Raw genomic sequence first — 18,940 nt, forward strand, 5'->3', positions numbered from 1 at the left:
CCGTGTAGGATTCCTAGAGGAATGTTTCCGAAATTTCCTCATCCTCACGATTTTCTCGAAATTTGAGATCCTCCTTCAGGGATTGCTTCAGCAATGCCTCCAGGATTTTATTAGGGATTCCTTCAGGATTTCCTCATGTAATTCCTTCGAGGATTTCTCTAGGAATTCCTTCAGAGATTCATTCACGATCCCGGGAATCTTTCCGGGATTTCTTTTGAGATTTATTCAGGGATTCCTTCCGATATTTGTTCAGGATTTCTCCCAGCATAACATCAGGAATTCCTCCTGGGATTACTTCTGATATTTCTCCTGATATTTTTTGGGGACTCTTTCCAGAATTACTTCGTGGGATTCCTCTGGAAATTGTTTCAGGGATTCCTAAATTCCCCTATTTACTCTTCCAGGGAATCCTCGCGGATTCCTTCAAAGATTTTCCAAGAATTCCTTCGAAATTTCATGAATTTCTTCTGGTATTCGTGTAGCGATTCTTTCAAGCATTTCTCCAGGATTATTTCAAAGATTGCTCTCGGGATTCCTTCATGGATTTTTTCCTGACATTATTTCAGAGACGCCTCCCTTTCGGTATTCCTATCGGAATGTTTTTCCTGACTGTGGGTTCCTCAAAATGATCTTTTCAAGGAAAAATTACTTGAATTAGGGGAAATTGCGAAATCTTTGATAGTGCAACAGGCCATGTATAGAAATAGTAAAATATAGGACGGACAAGAAATATAAAAAAGATAAAAAGTCCTGAAACGACCGGGTATGCAACGCAGATGCTCTCAGCGTGATTCTTCTGAAGAAAAAAAAGCAGTTATCTCTTGTTTACAGTTGTCATTTCTCGTTATGTATCGACATCGAGCGTATTAGAACAGACCTTTGGATAGATCTTGATTCTGTAGTTTCGATTGTGAATTATTTCTTGGCGATACGATTATTGAACTGCAGATGGTTCATGTAACCTAACAAAGTAGCAACTATTTTTCATATTTAAGGTAAAACAATCGCTATCTCCATATGTAAAATTTGCTCTGGGTACTGCCATAACGTCTATTTTCTTGAACTAGTTTTCCACTCATACGAGAGACATACATGATACACAACACATGGAAGCTTGAGAATCGTGGGAACTGGCTTACACATAATCTATTCAAGCAACATCCAGTTATGAGCCCAGAACACACGACAGACAAACAATCGCGTGAATCTCGCATGCAGCGGTGAAGTGCACATAGATCGACTATAGCAAGCAAAGCCACCCCAACCGAACCGCAAATTATATGCATCAATGAATTATAACTGCGCCAAAGCACACTGCCAGCCGGCGCGAAGCCAAGTTGGTGGGATGACTATCAAATGCAAAAACAGACCCCCGGGAAAATCACACGCCATGCGGACTCTATGCATGGAAGGAAAAGCGAACTGTGTGTGTGTGTGGGAGGGAAACTATTAGATGAGAGTGAACCAAATTGTAAATTACTTTGCTTTAGAATCGCCACCTATTTATAATGGAAACCACCACAGACTATGTAGGTACTTAAATGGACGAGAAGCGCCTTGGAAAATATCCGAGCTTATAGTTAACAAGAAACAAATGTAAAGGATCACATATCGCAGACAAAAGTGTAGCGTCTTCCCCTCAGAACCTTACAACCGAACGAACAAATCAAACCGATCACTTACACTGTGAGAAATCTTGCCTTACCCTTAAACTTTTTGTATGATAGTGTACGTAAAGTTAGTAGAAACGCAAATCGAATCGCAATGATACTGCTCATCGTTAAGCTTTTATTTAAAGTGTATTTTGGATGATCTGTTATTTTAGATATACACCTGTAGTAGCAAAGTAGTGGAAATTGTTTATTTAGCGTTTCATATACATATTTTCTCACCTTTTTGAATCTTGTTTGTCCTACGTCCAAACCGTTGGACAATTTAGCATGATGTAGAAAGAAAGAATGGGTCTTTACAAAGTTAATTATTACAGCAACTGTTAGCGATCAAGAGATATCAGTCATGAAATTTGGCATTTTTTACATATAGAATAATCTAGGAACAAATCCTCAATCAACACCCATCAAGTGCCTCCGAATATGTAGATATGTCTGGCAATAGCATGCCTTCCCCCTCGAAATTAGGTGAATCCAATTGTGTACTGAAACAGAAAAACAAAAAACCACTCAAAACATGCGACTGATAATTCGAAACTGACGTACTTACGTATATAGAATTTGCACCTGATATACACCCCGCTAACTAAAGTGAACAAATTTTGGACCCCGTGTCATGTAGAAAACCGGAAGCGGAAAGCCCGCTCAATCAGAAGCGCCCCGGGGCCTTCGAGCGCATATTAGAGCTTTTTAAGGAAAACACTGTGTACTTAGTAGGAGTTATTATGGACATTTATACACTGTAGGTTTGTTGTGTTGTTATTCCACGATTGTGGATGCAGAGCTCAGTTTTTTTTTCGGATAGATGAACTGAATCTCGTAGAGGAAACAAAATAGTTATGCAACATATGCAGCAGCATTAGTAGTTATATATGTACCCCCTCATTGTACACACACGACACTGCAGGCAGCAGAATCAGCAGCTCAGAAATGCAAAAGCAATAAATAAAATCAAAATAAATTATAATATGGTACGTTGTGGAGCATTGTTATCAGTTTGCGAAATGTATAGAGAAATCCGCAGGTTGTCATAGAACTGGGTAAGTTACTTACCTGGATACCTAGGCTTCGTCGAATCTGCGCTGTATCAAGCATCCTTATCCAATCTCCACTGAACTCCTCGATCCTGGGCCAACTGTCGCCAGTCTCCCTGGACGTTGGGTTCGCTTCAGGTCCTCTTCAATCTCAAACAACCTACCACGGAGGCACAGGCATCTCTCTGGTTCTCTACCGAATATTATCTTCGTCAGTCGTTCTTTCGACACCATTGCAAAATGACGTTTATCCGTTTAGGGTATAAACACGTTGCTATAAACTTTCACTTCGAGTGCTTCCGTTAATATCTTTTCTTGTCTATATTTGTCTGATGTCTAATCCTACAAAGTCCTCAATGGAGCCACCATATTTCCTTGTTAACCCGGGGACGGTCGCGTCGTGTACTGAGTACACGCACAATAAAAAATGCACGCATGTGGTACACAGCGTGAGCGCGTTGTCGCTGCAGGTAGTCAAAGACGCGACTGCTCGAGGGTTAAGGGCTACGTTGCTGGCACTATTTCATGCAATGTGGCTTTGCCGATGATAATCAAATTGGTCGCTGCCACATCATCTAATTCCAATCACATTTTTCGATTCTTAATTCCGTACACGTCGTTTGTTTCACATGGTGTAAACGTAATTGGGAACCGGGAAAAAGTGATTGAAATTAAGTGCACCTGATTTCTCGGTATTCCAGATCATAAAAGTTTCCTTCTTTTGTGAAATGTCGGTCGATTTAGCGTTGATGTCGATACCTTTGATGCTGTCTACGATAGCACTCAAGGGTTAAAGGTAGTTTCCGTTATTCAGTTGCTTTGTTAAACACTTGATTTGCTCCTCCCGAGCTTCTAGATTGAATCTTGGTATTCTTGGTATCAAGGATCGGTATATTCGCCTCACTCCATTCATATTCACTCCTCTTTGCTGAAGCGAATCGAGAAAGATGCAGCAAACGGATCGTCGTGATCAAACACGCAACCCCATCACCAGTGGGAAGCGATGAGCCAGCTGCTTGACATGAATATTCGTTGCCATTCGTCGCAGTTTGGATCGCAAGCGAATGAATGAATGGCGAATGGTGAAGAATGCTGGTGAGCGATCGAAGCGGCTATTATCATAAGTAGAAGAGAATTTCTGCATGTAATGCATATATTTTTACTGTATTTTTGTTGAAATGCTAGATTAGCAAAGAAAATAATTCGAAAACATCAAAAATTCGTATGCACAATGTCAATCGCATCACTCACGAATCGCATTCGCTTGCGATGCGAATGTGGACGAATGAGTAATTTCCAAGTGTGGCTTCCCACCGTTCGCCGGAGTTTGCTGTCGTTGCTGACAAGCATACACACGAACTAAAGCGGCAACCGTTCGCTGCTGACTGTCTTCGAATGTGGAAGAAGATGAAAAGTGGAAATCAGGAACCCTGCTTGGTATACTGCATGCCCAAGGTTCACTGAATCCTATTAACACAGGCTAAATGACTAGCCCAACTTTTACTGCCGTGTTTAATTTGCTTGACCACTTTCTCCGGTTGACTTCCTTCAACGTCTAAGTCTCGTGACCGAATAGAGCAACCAGTAGGATCAGTGTTTTATACGACGCGATTTTGTATTCCACGACTCAATGGTCAATTTCGAGAATATCTCCTAATGGCACACTTTTGTGTTCATTCTACGAGTGAAGCGACGTGACGCAGTTCGACTCTTATATTGTCGCTTCATCACCAAACCACAACTGAGTTGCAACGTGACCCAATTCGCGAAGTTTTCTGAATTATTTCAGAAGTAGCGAGCATCTACCTCTTTGTCGACAACAATACAGCGCACTAGTCGCGAAGAACTTGCAACTAGTGTGGAACAAGAAAAATACCTACAATTTTTGATTGATTTTAACCTGATAGACAATATCGAGGTGGGAAATCTTGACTAGACTGTAAATCAAATGGAGTGTCACCTCATTCAAGTCGGGATTTCATGGCTGTGAGTCTCCAGTTCCGCACTCTGCGAAGGGTCCGCAGATCGTCCTCCACTTGATCGACCCACCTAGCTCGCTGCGCCCGTTGTGGCAAATGAAACCAACCTCATCTCGAAGAGTCTTGCACACAGGAAACTGAAAAATGTAGCTACTGTGGTAAAGAACTACACGAATTGCAAAAATGCCCGGCATACAAAAAGCGTATTCAAAATGAGAGTCGCTCAGTTATTAAGCGCTCTAAGTAGACTTATGCGGAAATGGTGAAATCATTTAATACGCCCGCTAATATGTCTGAGTCAGCTGTCCCAGTTGAAAATCCCTATCAGGAGTTGTCTTCCGATGATCAGGACGACGGCGAAACTGATGAGGGTGGATCTCTTTCGGAGGTACACGCATCCGGAAAAGGGAAGTCACCATCTTCCCCGAGATTGCGCCGAAAGGTTTTCTTAAAGTCTTCCCTCAAAAGTTTGACAACTACCAAAGGAGGCGGAGGTAATTTAAAAACTCCGAAGAAGCAGGTCTCTAATGGTGCAGTTCCTTGCTGCAGCAAGGACCTAGAACCTCCTCCTCCAACTGTTAAGTATACTTCAGAAAGAAATAGGGTAATTTGCCAATTGTTGCACGGCTAAAAATTCGCCAATTATTGCACACTCCATAAGAAAAGCATGGAGTGTGCAACAATAGGCGAGTTTTTAGCCGTGCAACAATTGGCAAATTACGCTACTCGGCAAGGTGGCAAGAAAAAAGCCACAAAAGCTCCTCGAATTCTAGCAAAACCTATCAAGCCCAAACCAGGACTGTTCCGAGGATGCCAACGGACTTTCCGACTCATTCAGAGGTATACTAGACATTTTTCTCCAAGCAGTAGAAGAGTATCTTCGGAATTTGACACAATCATGGTCCTTGCTTCGATCATATCTTTTGATGGATAATTCATCAACCGAGGTTCAAGATATGATCACTGTACTACAGTGGAACTGTCATAGTTTAAAACCTAAATTAGACCTGTTTGAATTTTTGATTCACAACTCTGATTGTGATATATTTGCACTTTGTGAAACATGGCTTTCTTCTGAAGACGAACTCAATTTCCACGATTCTAACATTATTCGCCAGGACCGAGATGATCATTATGGAAGGGTACTTTTGGGGATCAAAAAAAGTTACTCATTTTATAAAATTCCAATCTCAACTCATCCTGGCGTAGAAGTCGTCGCTTGCCAAATAAACGTAAAGGATAAAGATCTTTGCGTAGGTTCTGTTTACATTCCTCCAAGAATTTCAATTAACCGCCGTCATCTTTGGAATGCGGTTCCTGCACTATCACTTCCAGTATTAATTCTGGGTGATATGAACGCACATGGTACAGGGTGGGGTGAACCAAATGACGATAATAGAGCGGTTATTTTCTATGATTTGTGCGACGATTTCAATTTGAGCATTTTAAATACAGGTGAAGTGACACGTATTGCATCTGACGGCAAAGAAAGTCGTCTCGACCTATCACTGGGATCAAGTTCACTATCATTTGATTGTTTGTGGAACGTAATCGAGGATCCTCATGGTAGTGATCACTTACCCATTATAACCACCATAAAGCATAATAGTGAAAGGTCAGATCAACCAATTCAGGTTCCTTTTGACCTCACAAGGAATATCGATTGGCAAAAATATGCAGAAGATATGTGGAATCGAATCATTCAATCCCCTCCCACATTTAGCTTCGCGAAAAAGGTCTGCCTAGACTCAGTCCCAGCACAACCGATTTCTTGGGAAACATCCTCAAGAGACGGTTCTCTGGACAGACCCTTCACTATGCTGGAATTTTCTATGGCTCTTCTTTCATCGAACAATTCTGCTCCGGGACGCGATATAATCAAGTTCAATCTTCTTAAGAATCTCCCAGATATCGCGAAAAGACGATTACTGGACCTGTTCAACTCATTCAAGGAGAATAACATTGTTCCGCCAGAATGGCGACAGGTCAAAGTAATAGCTATTCAAAAGCCTGGTAAACCAGCGTCTGATCTTAATTCATACTGCCCAATTGCAATGTTATCATGTTTAAGGAAATTGTTAGAAAAAAATGATCCTAGGGAACGTCCATAAATTACGACACGCTTTGAGGGGGGAGGGGGGGTTCAGCAAAGTGTGACGACTCATACAAAAATTTCAGAGGTCCCATACAAAAAGTGTGACATAGGGGGGAGGGGGGATTGAAAATGATCGATTTTTGCGTGACGTAATTTATGGACGTTCCCCTATCGCGACTCGACCATTGGGTTGAATCGAATAATTTGCTTAAAGTACACAGTTCGGGTTTCGCAAGGGCAAAGGAACAAACGATTGTCTAGCGTTGCTTTCAACAGATATTCAACTGGCCTTTGCGGAAAAGGAGCAACTGGCTTCAGTTTTCTTGGATATTAAGAGCGCCTTTGATTCAGTTCCCATAGGCATATTGTCAGAAAAACTGCACAATAGTGGACTTCCAGGAATTTTAAATAATTTCTTGTATAATTTGTTGTCAGAAAAACATATTATGAGCTTCAATCTCCGACAACTGACAACTTCCAGAATTAGCTACATGGGCCTACCCCAAGGCTCATGTTTAAGTCCCTTGCTTTATAATTTTTATGTGAAAGACATTGATAGTTGCTTGGAAGGACAATGCACGCTACAACTTGCAGATGATGCTGTGATTTCGCTAAAAGGCCCACATGCAGAAGTGTTGCAAAGACCTTTGCAAAATTCTCTAAATAATCTGTCAACCTGGGCAAGCGATTTGGGGATCGAGTTTGCTCCGCAAAAAACGGAACCCATCCCAACTGAAACTCAATCTTTTGGGAATAGAAATCGACCAGTCTTTGACTTCGAAATACCTTGGGGTCTGGTTTGATTCAAAAGGCACTTGGGGTACCCAATAATCAAGTATTTGGTGCAAAAATGTCAACAAAGGATCAATTTTCTACGCACAATTACCGGAACATAGTGGGGTGCTCACCCGGAAGACCTCATAAAACTTTACAAAACGACTATTCTCTCTGTTCTCGAGTATGGCTTTTTCTGTTTCCTCTCAGCAACAAACTGCCACCTAATAAAGTTGGAACGACATCAATACCGTTGTTTGCGTATTGCCCTCGGCTGTATGCACTCAACGCATAATGCGAGCCTAGAGGCCCTGGCAGGGGTGAAACCTCGCCAAAACCGCTTCTAGGAGCTCTCGCTAAAGTTACTTATCAAGTGTGGAGTGAGCAACACACTTGTTATTGAAAACTTCGAAGAAATGCTCAGTCTGAACACTCAGTCAAAATTCATGAGAATCTATCTTTTCTACATGTCATCTGATATAAGCCTCCCAGGGTCAGTGATGTCAGATTTTTTCGCAAGTGATTCCGTAAATGAAAAGTGATGAGCGGGGGGGAGAATTTCAGAATTTTGGTTCCGTAGATTCACATGCAAAATCCGTAGATTTTCCGTAACTTTCCGTAGGTTTCCGTAGAAAAACCGGGTTTTCCGCAGATTTATTCTACGGATCCGTATATCCGTAGAAGAGGCTCAATTCCGTAGATCTACGGAAATTTCCGTAGATCTGGTAACGCTGCCCAGGGTATACCGTGTGCGCACCTAACTTTGCGCAGGTCCAAACTTTGCGCATTCTTGTAAAATAACGAAAAAAATAACTAAATGTCAACATATTCACTATTTTAATCATTGCACTAGCATTGTGTAAACATAAACATAATTTCATAAATATTTAGTCGCCATAAAATCTTTGTTTATGTTGAATAATAAACAAAAAATACACAAAAACGTCAAAATTTGCCTCGCCTTAACACGGTTGCCAAGAAGTAACTCTACTAAAATCCAACATTTTCCTCGATAAAACTGTGCAACAATGATTAATTTTGCAGTTAATTGACAAAACAGGTGATATTCTAGTAATATCAATCACAGTTCGCAATATTCTTTTCTATTTAATTAGTAAATAGTAGTGCGCAATGTTTGGAACCATTATTTGCACTGTGTTCCTAATTTTTGCGCACTTTCAGTAAATGCATGTTGAACGTGAATACATGACTTATGAACCATTTGAATATTATGTAACACTAGTAGTGCCAATTTCAGGCCTGCCTCTCCACCATGTAGCAAATTTTGTATAGAACTTAGTAGAAAATTGTATGAATCGAAGCACTACGGCAGGCACTCTCCGTCTGTCTGTAATGTGACGTGATTTATGAACAGTCCTTCATTTGGCTTATCCGGCGGTCAATGCTAGGGACGATTCAAATATGACGTCCACCATTTTTCCGAATTTTAGACCCCCCCCCCGCCCCCGGGCCACCCCGTCACGCCTCATAGTATACTTAATACATGTCATATCACACTTTTTCAGATAACCCCGACCCCTTCCCTCCAAAGATGGACGTCATATTTAAATGACCCCTTATTGTTCCTATCCGTAACGGTCACTTTATATATCAGGAAGCTTTTACCTTCGATCTTTAGCCACTGGAAAACCCCTCATGAAGTTTGGATTGTTCTCACGGTAGGTTCATAGTACGAACCGCAGACGAATTCAAGAACTCCGGAACCCTCCTTTCCCCCTCCCTCGTAGGACAAAGTATTTCAACAAAGATCCATTAAGGTCACACTACCTGATCTGAATAACTTTACTTTAATGGGAAAACATTAAATAATAGTATTTTCAAAGATAATTTTTAGCAATTCATAGCATGCGCAAAGTTAGGCACTCCATGCGCAAAGTTAGGAACAATCGAAGATTTTGTGCGCAAAGTTAGGAACAAGGCAATGAAATAGTTTATCTATTTTAACTATTTTTTTTTGGTTAATATTATGATTTTTTTATATTGCAGATTCAAAGAAGGATCATTGGTCTATCGTATGAGCATGTTGTTCATGATATATTTTGTTTGTTTGTATTTCTTATAACGACTAGAAATTTGATTTTTCTTAACTGCGCAAAGTTTGGTGCATACACGGTACTCCTCCTCGTGTACACTTCACCAATTTCATTGTTTTGTTTTTAAAATTTATGTTATCCGGTAAATATTGCATAAAATGGCTTTGCTCTCGTCTAATTAATATTGTCCAATAATATCAGCACCGAAAAGAGTGTATTTATGCGTGTAAACTTGATTTTTGCAATAGTGAGCGGCTATTGGGTCATGAGCGGCTACTGGTACACTGACGGTAGCTCTTTTTACTGCGCTGCCATAGTGCCGCGTCAAAGTGAGAGTGGGAGTGCGCGTACAAAGGATTTTCGTGGATTTGCTGTTGTTGATATTCTTCTTTGCGGCTTCGCACACGCGCACTCTCACTCTCACTCCTAACTATAACGGCACCCTTAAGCTTGAGTGCGAGAAATGACCAACTCTGGCTGTCCAGATGTGTCTTTCACAGGTATTGTAGCATTCATCTTAGTCCTACTAAGGCGACGACGTGAGACATCATAGATGAGACGAATGTCGCCGGTATTTGCGGCTTTCTCGTCTTCGTCGGCTTGTTGAATCCGCTCACGCTCTTTCGTCCCGCCTACACCCTTAAATGAAACAACACAGCACACGAGTAACTTTCACGCAGCGACCGAAAAGACAAAAGAATTTTCACGCAGATTTGTGTAACACCGGATCAGCACATTTTTTGTGTTGATCCAGTGTTACACAAATCTGCGTGAAAATTCTTTTGTCTTTTCGGTCGCTGTGTGAAAGTTACTCGTTGCGCTGTGTACATCGAGTTCTGCGTGTACATGAGCGCTTCACTTCCTTCTCGAGAGCCGAATAGCGCTGACGGGCTACGGCTTTGGCTTCTCGTGTTCTCTCGCTTGCTCTATCGTGGCTTTGGCGTTCCTTCACTTCTGTATTTATCTCCAGGTGTCATCTGTGATCCACTGCTTTTTCTGGATGCGTAGCTTACCCAAATTATTCTCACCGGTGGCGATGAAGGCGTTCTTAATGGTGCTCCATTGATGTTAGACGCTTCCACCTTCTAGAACGGTGATTCCCAAAGTTGGCGAAATTGCCCCCCAGGGGGAGAAAATCAGGCCGAAAGGGGCGAAAATGTGAAAAACCAAAATTGGGGGGCGAAAATACTAAAAAAAGGGGGCGATTTTTTGAATAATTGAAAAAAAAATCAAAAGTATTTAAATACTAGTCGAGAATGTCAACTGAATCATTAAAAATCCCTAACATTTCAAATTTTGTTGTTTCTAGGATTATTGAAAAATGTCTGTTTTGAGATCGACTACATTTTACAGATTTTTTTTATGTTTATGAGGACGTTTCGTCAAAATTCCAAGAAAAAAATCACAAATAAGAATGCTATATGAATTTCCTAAATAATTCCTAGGAATTATGGAGATCTAATATTATACATGTTAAGAAATTATGAAAAAACTTTTATAAGAGATTATGAGAATAACCGTTTTTACTTGATGAGAAAGTTTTGTTTATAATTCATGTGCGTTTTTTCATGGAATTTTCAATCAAAATCATGATGTTTCAGGCGAATTTCAGAACACGTATTGGATAGGAGCTATCACACATTGTTTGAAAATTTCAAACTTATTACTAGTAGCTATTTTGATTTTTTCCACGAATTAAGCGTTGATTTCCCTCAATACCGAAGTTTCTCCAATTTATACTGGCTTTTCATTATTTGCATTTACTTTGAAAAGCTGACTACATTTGAAAATACACAGATATAGGTATTCCTGATTTGTTCTTTCTGTATAAAAAATATTTTTGAAGTTGTATTTCAATATCCCACCAGTAGGAGAACCCTTTTCAAAAACACTAGTAAAATATCTGGTGTAAGATAACGAGTTTTCGTAAATGTTTACAGTCCGTTCTGTTTGCTCGTTTTTGTTCAAGAATATGTATAGCACAAGTATGATTTCAAAATGTATTGTTATATATGCAAAAATGCGTTTTTTAATAAGAGAGATACTAATTTAGATACTTTAAATATCAGTTTCGCCACAGTAGTGTCAAATAGTGGGTTTTTGAGGGCTTCAACTCAACAAAGTTTCAGCCTTTTTTCATAAAAAAAATTAATCTCATTAAGGGGGGCGAAAAAGTTTTTCTCAAGCTCCAAGGGGGCGATACCTCCTAAAAGTTTGGGAAACACTGTTCTAGAATATCCGCAGCACGGTTCTCTAGCTCCTCGACGAAGGACCTCTTCACCTCAGCTTCTTCAGACGGCGTGTGTTGAACCGGCGCCCGATTTTCTCCTCCTGTCGATGGATCCTAGTAATGCGCAGTCGGATCTCGCCGAATAGGAGATGATGGTCGGACGCAATGTCAGCGCACATCAAGAAGGCTCCGTCTACATTTCCGGCTGATGCATTTTATTTCACGTGACTCTGCAAACAGCTTTCCGTTCTCGCTCGAGACCATGACGTGCTCATAGTTCGAGTTATCGGAACCAACCTTCGCGTTGAAGTCGCCCATGAGGATCTTGATATCACCTCTTGGTATCTCTGGCCACGAAGCCTCGTTGCTTCAGGCTCAGTTTTTCCATCAGAGTCAATGTTAGCATAGGTTAGTTCCTAAGGTTGCTCGTGGAACGGGTGTCTGTCACTCCTATGTCGAAAATTAAAGGCTTTTTATAAAAAACATATAAGGAAATTGGTTCACAAAATAAACGAAATACCTATGTACAGGTACCCAGTTGGGTTACCGAACACCATTAGCCTGGGTTAAACATTTTTCTTTATTGTTTCGCACATTTCAGAACACTTGCTTCGTAGCGTATTTCATACATAATAAAACTTATGAACCGCTTTGAGGCCATTCCAAATTACACGAGAGCCCTGACGAAGGTTTGCCATCACAACGAGAAAGCGGTTATAACTTCACCCTGGCTTTCAATGATAAACGCAATATAAAAGGAATCAAAACAAAAAAAAAACTAGCCAATCTACTATCTCGAGCTAAAACTACAGGGATATTGAACCAGCAACTCTAAACGCCCATCTTCTTCTTGAGGTCGTCGTCCTGGGCGGACATGGCCGTCAGCTTCTTGCCTATCCGTTCGTGGATTTCCAGGTACTTGGCCACGCAGCGGTCCAGGCAGACGGACTCTCCTTTGCCTGCAAAAAGAAAGTATGGATGGGCTCAGAAAAGTTGACCACTTGCTTACTTGATAGTCAAAAATTGTCAACTATGGCTAGGTAATCCTTTAGTAACTGTGACGAAGCACATCAAAGAGCGTTTGAACAGGTTTGAACTATTGAAAAGTAGTTGTTCTGAAGGAAGATACCTTGACTTATTTTAACCCTGATTTGGAGACCTTCGTAGTAATTGTAATTGTTTTATTTATTCATAACGATAACCTATTGGATGTACCATATATAAGGTCAAGGAAATTGCAGTTTGGATATTAAACATTGTGACGTAGTTGCTGGTGTATTTGAGCAAGTAATCAACCAATAAAGTTTAAATTACTTACCGAGCTCAGCATCGCTGTACTTGGGTGGGATGCACTTCTTGTGGCACGCTTGCGTCATCCGACTGTACAGATCGGACATCATCTCGATTTCCATCTCCTGCATGAGCTGCAGCTTGGCCTGCTGGGCGGCATCCATCTGGGGCATACTCATTGTGATCGCTTTCGGGGTGTGGTGCTTTCTTAACCGTACTAATCCGAGGTAGTAATTACTTGTTTTCAAAGAACTCCGATTTTATCTTCAATTTTTAGGGCTCTCCTTAGGACTGATAGCGACGGGCGTTTTCTGCAGTGTAATCTCCTTCGTTTGATTTTCGCATCCGTTCACGAATTTTCATATTCTCATAGCGGTTCTTGTCGACGGTGCGTTTCGAGTAGACGAAGCCAGCGATTCCAGCGACAGTAATAAAGCTCCTGCCGAAGAAAAAACATAAATTTCCTGCATTCTCATGCCCGGTCCATATTGAAACATGACTTGAGTGGATAACCTCGCGGGCAATTGACTCATCCAATTTCAATACTTACCAGCCAATTCCGATTTTCGCTAGATGGTTCAATCGCATAGTTCAATACCAAACCAGATACATAAAAGAAAAACCAAATGAATCACGTTTTTTCACTAGATTCTGTCCACCAAGAACAAAACAACACTTTGAGCTGCTGGAGGGTTCTTACGAAACAGTGATTCGTTCTCGGATGGGTTGGCTCGCGGGCCGCTGGCGCTGGTGGGCAGCGTTGCCAACCTTCCAGATTTATCTGGATTTATCCAGATTTTTGAGGTCCCATTTAACAAAAGTCTGGAAGATCCAGACACTTGTTTTCCGGATTTGTAAGGTTTTGCTCGGAATTTGTAAGGTTTTTGCCCGGAATTTGTAAGGTTTTCTCACGAATCCAGACTTTTCAAGACAAATCTTCCTAAATCATCCAGATTTTTCAAAAATTGACCTGGCATCCCTGCTGGTGGGTGTTTCGCTTGAGGAGCGAGCAGGCGTGCACGATGCGTTACAAAAGTTCTGTCAAAAGGCGACAGGTGCGGATGACGAGATGGGTTCAGACTGTTTCACCGCACAAATCAAATCCCACAAGAAATTCCACTGTCCACTCAAAAAATTAAAGTGTGGATTAGGAGAATTTACGTATTTTGCACCTTTTGTACAGACAGTTACGCGTATATATTTTATTTATTCAATTAATTTATTTGTTAGGCCAAAACGCCCGAAAGCTTAACGAGGCCGATTTGGGTACGATCGGTTCGGTTAGTTTTGCTTTTTCTGCTGCAGCTATCTCCTGACATTTTTGCTTTGGATGAACGGCCCTGGAGCACCATTTGCAGGTTTTGAGCTGATTTTTATGCTCAACGAAACAGATTTCGTTTTCGATCGTGATGTACGAAGGAATGGAGCCTTTCAGCCGCATCTGCAATAGCCTGACCCCGTTGGGTATCCCGGGGAAGAACTGTCTCCAACGCTCGTTTTGGATAGAGATCACTTCTCCAAAACGAGTCATAAAATCAGCAACGGTGGCGTGAAGCACGGATGATGGGAGATCGTGTACCCGAACAGTCACTGCCTCACTGTCGACGTACACGGGGATCTTGAATCTTTTGTTGTTGAAAACAAAAATTCGCCGAATATTGTACGCTTTTTGATAACGCACCGCGGTATCATTGTCTACCATTTCAAAGTAGACACATTTACGGGAATTGTGAAGCTGTATACTTCTTACATCCGAAAGTTGTAACTTAATCTCGTTCTCCAGGAAATGATGAACCTGTCCAGCGTCAGGTCTCGCTGGAAGAACGCTGAGGTCGATCACGAGAGTATTTTTTTCTAACACTACTCATTTTATTTGAAAGAACGAATGCGTATACATTTTGGACATCAAATGGAAATGTCCAAAATATAGCGTTACTTGCCTTATCGATCAGGCTAAGGCCTGGGTGGCCTCTGCTGTACATACAACAGCCGTCTCTATACTCGGTCTATGGCTGTTTGTCTCCAGTTCCGCACTCTGCGTAGGGTTTGCAGATCGTCCTCCACTTGGTCGACCCACCCTCGAACCCACCTAGCTCGCTGCGCACCACGTCTTCTTGTACCGGTAGGATGACTCTCGAGAACCATTTTAGATGGGTTGCCGACATCCTGATGACGTGACCCGTCCACCGTAGCCTCCCGATTTTCGCAGTGTGGATGATGGTTGGTTCTCTCAGCAGCTGATGCAGCTCGTGGCTCATTCACCTTCTCCAAGTCCCGTCTTCCATCTACACTCCGCCGTAGATGAGACGCAACACTTTCCGTTCGAAAACTCCAAGGGCGCGTTGGTCCTCTGCACGTAGGGCCCATGCTTCGTGCCCATAGAGGACGACCGGTCTAATCAGCGTTTTGTAGATAGTTAACTTCGTGTTACGGCGAAGTTTATTCGATCGTAGAATTCTGCGGAGTCCATAGCAAGCACGATTTCCTGCCACAATGCGTTTCTGAATTTCTCTGCTGATGTCGTTGTCGGTGGTCACCAGTGAGCCCAAGTACACGAATTCTTTGGTGATTCCTTCCTGGAGCCCTTTCCCATAATGTATATTGCAGACTACATCCCAAATTGGACTATCACACTTTTTATGGTACGCCTAAAAAGTGTGATAAAAGTGCACATTTGCCTCGGATCGTCTCGACGTCTTCGGGGCACTTATTCCTCCATTTACAAGGAATAAGTGCACCGAAGACCTCAATTCGATCCGACGTATCCCTGCGCTGTAATCACACTTTGAAGGTGTGTGCACACTATTGTGTCAGTCCAATTTGGGGTGCAGTCAGCAATACTTTGTCTTCGACACATTAATGACTAATCCGATTCGCCTGGCTTCACTCTTTAGTCGGATGTACATTTCCGCCATCGTCTCAAATTTACGAGCAATAATATCAATATCATCAGCGAAACCAAGCAGCTGAGCGGACTTCGTGAAAATCGTTCCACTCGTGTTTATCCCCGCTCCCCTAATTACACCCTCTAAAGCAATGTTGATCAGCAAGCACGAAAGATTTTCAATACACGGGACTGAATTGAAAATACAAGTGAATCGCCCCTCGACAAAAATGACAACACAAAAATGTAAGTGATGGGACATTGGCGCCACGCAACGGGAGCATAACGACATACTCTGATATGACCGTTACAAAGTTTTACACAAGGCAGAAAGCAAAGATAGACGTCTGTTCTCTGCACTCAGAAAAAAATCTATACTAAATAGTATAAATCCCACGCTATATCCATTTCGCCTGGTTGAGCCCAGACTTGGTATATACAGGGGATAGACAAAATGATCGGGACAGGCAAAATTTTCACTTTCCAAAAAATGTTCAACTAGCTGTAACTTTTCGAAAAGTGCATCAAATATTCTCAAATTTTTACTGTAAATTCTTCAACTAGTTGTGTATAAGTGGACAAAATTTGGAAAAGATCGAACAATTCTTCACGAAGTTATAAAGATTTTTTAAAAAGATAAAATTATTCGATAGCCAACTTTGAGCTATTATATCTCCGGATTCAATGAACCGCTTGCAATGAAATTTTGACCATTCATGACTTATATAATGAACTCTGGAAAACATTTGACTTAACTTGAAATTTTTAACTAGCAAAAAAGTTATAGCGATTTTATTTTTTTCACGATTTTTTAGTAAATTGGTCTATTTTTTATATGCATCCCATTACTTTTTCAATTTATTGGTGGTTATGTTACTACTTTCCTTCAAAACGCATTTATATATAAGTCAATAAGAGGGAAACTAAATGAACTATAATTTGCATCTTGAATTTTGAAACGATGTTGATGTTTTGGATAATTGGGTGTTTTATTAGAAAAATTATCTAATCGTTATAATTTTCTTCCGTGTTAAGAATATTAAGTAAAGTCAATGGTTTTTTATAGCTCATTATATAAGTCATAAATGATCAAAATTTCATTGCATTCGGTTCACTGAATCCGGAGATATAACAGCTCAAAGTTGGCTATCGGATAATTTGACCTTTTTCAAAAATCTTTATAACTTTGTGAAGAATTGTCCGATCTTTTCCAAATTTTGTCCATTGATACACAACTAGATGAGGAACGTACAGTAAAAATTTGAAAATATTTGGTACACTTTTTGAAAAGTTACAGCTAATTAAACATTTTTTGAAAAGTGAAAATTTTGCCTGTCCCGATCATTTTGTCTATCCCCTGTAGGCAGGCTATACGCCGCAAGTATAACTTCAATAAATACGCCCACGAGTATAGCTTGGATATATCAATGCTAGTTTACTTGAGGTTTACCTAAAAATGATTAGGAAGTTTGTTGTTTTTGTTGAAAAATAAAAAACAGAAAAATGAAAAATAAAACTAATGATCAAGTTTATTTAGAAATGACGGATTTAGCAACTAAATGTACATAAAGAAAACAGTAGCTTCCATCAGGATGATCATCACGATACTTCGAAGGGGAATTCCACATCGGTCATGCAATAAATCTCACTCTTGGGTTGGGTTACGGATAGTTCCGAAGGGCGGGTACGCCGGCAGGACGGAAAGAGGTCTTCGAGTGTGTGGGGTTGGTTGACGTTCCTGGATCGTAACCTGCGAGGGGCGAATCACTAGCGCATTTTCGATTCAGCATTGCGTATTGACATTACGCATTGATGCATTTTGTTGCGCATTGGCGAATTAGGGTTTAAAAATACGTGAGTATTTCGTGTATTTTTCAACGCATTGAATTTTATGGCGCATTTTTAATGCATTTTTCAACGCATTAGGCCAAATCACGAATTTTCTAGCGCATTTTCGATTCAGTTGTCTTGATAGTGATCCGCCCCTCGGTAACCTGCAACATAGATTCCGTTTGATTCAAACCTTAGATCAGTTCTTTATTTTTACTTCTACTTACATTTTTCTGAGATTCTTCCGGTAATCCGTTAGTAAGACGTGTGGCCTGATAGTTATGTCGATTGCGGAGCTCTATATACTACGGAATCTCCCGGCAGATGAAATGGAACGGCAGCAGGATGATTCTCTCGTTAAACACCCGCACTGCAGACAGCTGCGCTCCGCGAGTTCTGCTGGATGCCGTTGGGTTGAAACTTTCTGGATAGAAGGGCCTACAGAAAATGAAAACATTCAATTCTTAGCTGTCGGTATATGTTATCACAATCACCTACCTTTGATGAGCAGCTAAAAGCAGGGTGTTTTCTATGCCCGGTGAGTTAAAAATGGTTCTTGAACAGAAAGCAAAAAAAATGAGACTGACTTAAAGGAATGGCGGCAATAGTCACCACAAATTCCAAGAGCGGCCGCACAATACGCTGGTAAAATATTCTGGCGAAAATCTTGTTCAGTATAACTTTATATGTGAGGACAGTATACTTTGAATACTACGATAAGTTTAAACTTGAAAAAATACAAAAATGAGTACTTTTTAAACTGCTCGTGATTTTTATTATTTCAGAGTGTGTGATTAAGCATTATATTGAACATTCGGTGTAATGGTAAGCGATAACATGACTGACCTCCAACAAAAATGTGACGCATTAGCTCAGACTCAAACCCTTACACCGCACACGCTAAGAAAATGTTACTCTAAAATGAGTAAGATTCACACAAAACTGAGCTAAACTGGAACAGCTCAAAAAATGAGTAAATTGCATTTCCAGCGATAGCGCTGGCCCAAGTGCAAAAATCCAACCAATTTAGGCCGTATAATATTCTTCACATCAGCAAGAATATTATACGACTTAAACTGATGAGATTTTCGCACTTGAGC

The 18,940-nt window shown here is 40.9% G+C and overlaps 2 protein-coding genes and 1 long non-coding RNA gene across 4 annotated transcripts; all 3 read right to left on the reverse strand.

Annotated features, from left to right (window-relative positions):
• Window positions 1-12,361: 12,361 nt before the first annotated feature.
• On the reverse strand, window positions 12,362-13,305 carry LOC115253433 (mitochondrial import inner membrane translocase subunit Tim10-like). The gene is made up of 2 exons (XM_029865018.2): window positions 13,155-13,305; window positions 12,362-12,795 (listed from the first exon to the last, which is right to left on the reverse strand). Exons 1-2 carry the CDS (start codon window positions 13,303-13,305, stop codon window positions 12,668-12,670), a joined length of 279 nt encoding a protein of 92 aa, XP_029720878.1. The 3' UTR covers window positions 12,362-12,667.
• A 105-nt stretch (window positions 13,306-13,410) lies between these two features.
• Window positions 13,411-13,865, reverse strand: LOC109412061 (uncharacterized). Its single transcript, XM_019685709.3, has 2 exons — window positions 13,677-13,865; window positions 13,411-13,565 (listed from the first exon to the last, which is right to left on the reverse strand). Exons 1-2 carry the CDS (start codon window positions 13,712-13,714, stop codon window positions 13,412-13,414), a joined length of 192 nt encoding a protein of 63 aa, XP_019541254.2. The 5' UTR covers window positions 13,715-13,865; the 3' UTR covers window position 13,411.
• Window positions 13,866-17,514: 3,649 nt separating this feature from the next.
• LOC109622290 (uncharacterized) lies at window positions 17,515-18,625 on the reverse strand. 2 transcript variants are annotated; one of them, XR_009999208.1, is made up of 3 exons: window positions 18,339-18,625; window positions 18,068-18,278; window positions 17,515-17,760 (listed from the first exon to the last, which is right to left on the reverse strand). It is a non-coding gene; the product is annotated as an uncharacterized LOC109622290 (long non-coding RNA). The 2 variants fall into 2 exon arrangements; XR_009999207.1 differs by having other exon boundaries at window positions 18,068-18,625.
• Between the last annotated feature and the right edge of the window lie 315 nt (window positions 18,626-18,940).

This window comes from Aedes albopictus, chromosome 3 (assembly GCF_035046485.1).
Source record: "Aedes albopictus strain Foshan chromosome 3, AalbF5, whole genome shotgun sequence".
Classification (NCBI taxonomy): domain Eukaryota; kingdom Metazoa; phylum Arthropoda; class Insecta; order Diptera; family Culicidae; genus Aedes; species Aedes albopictus.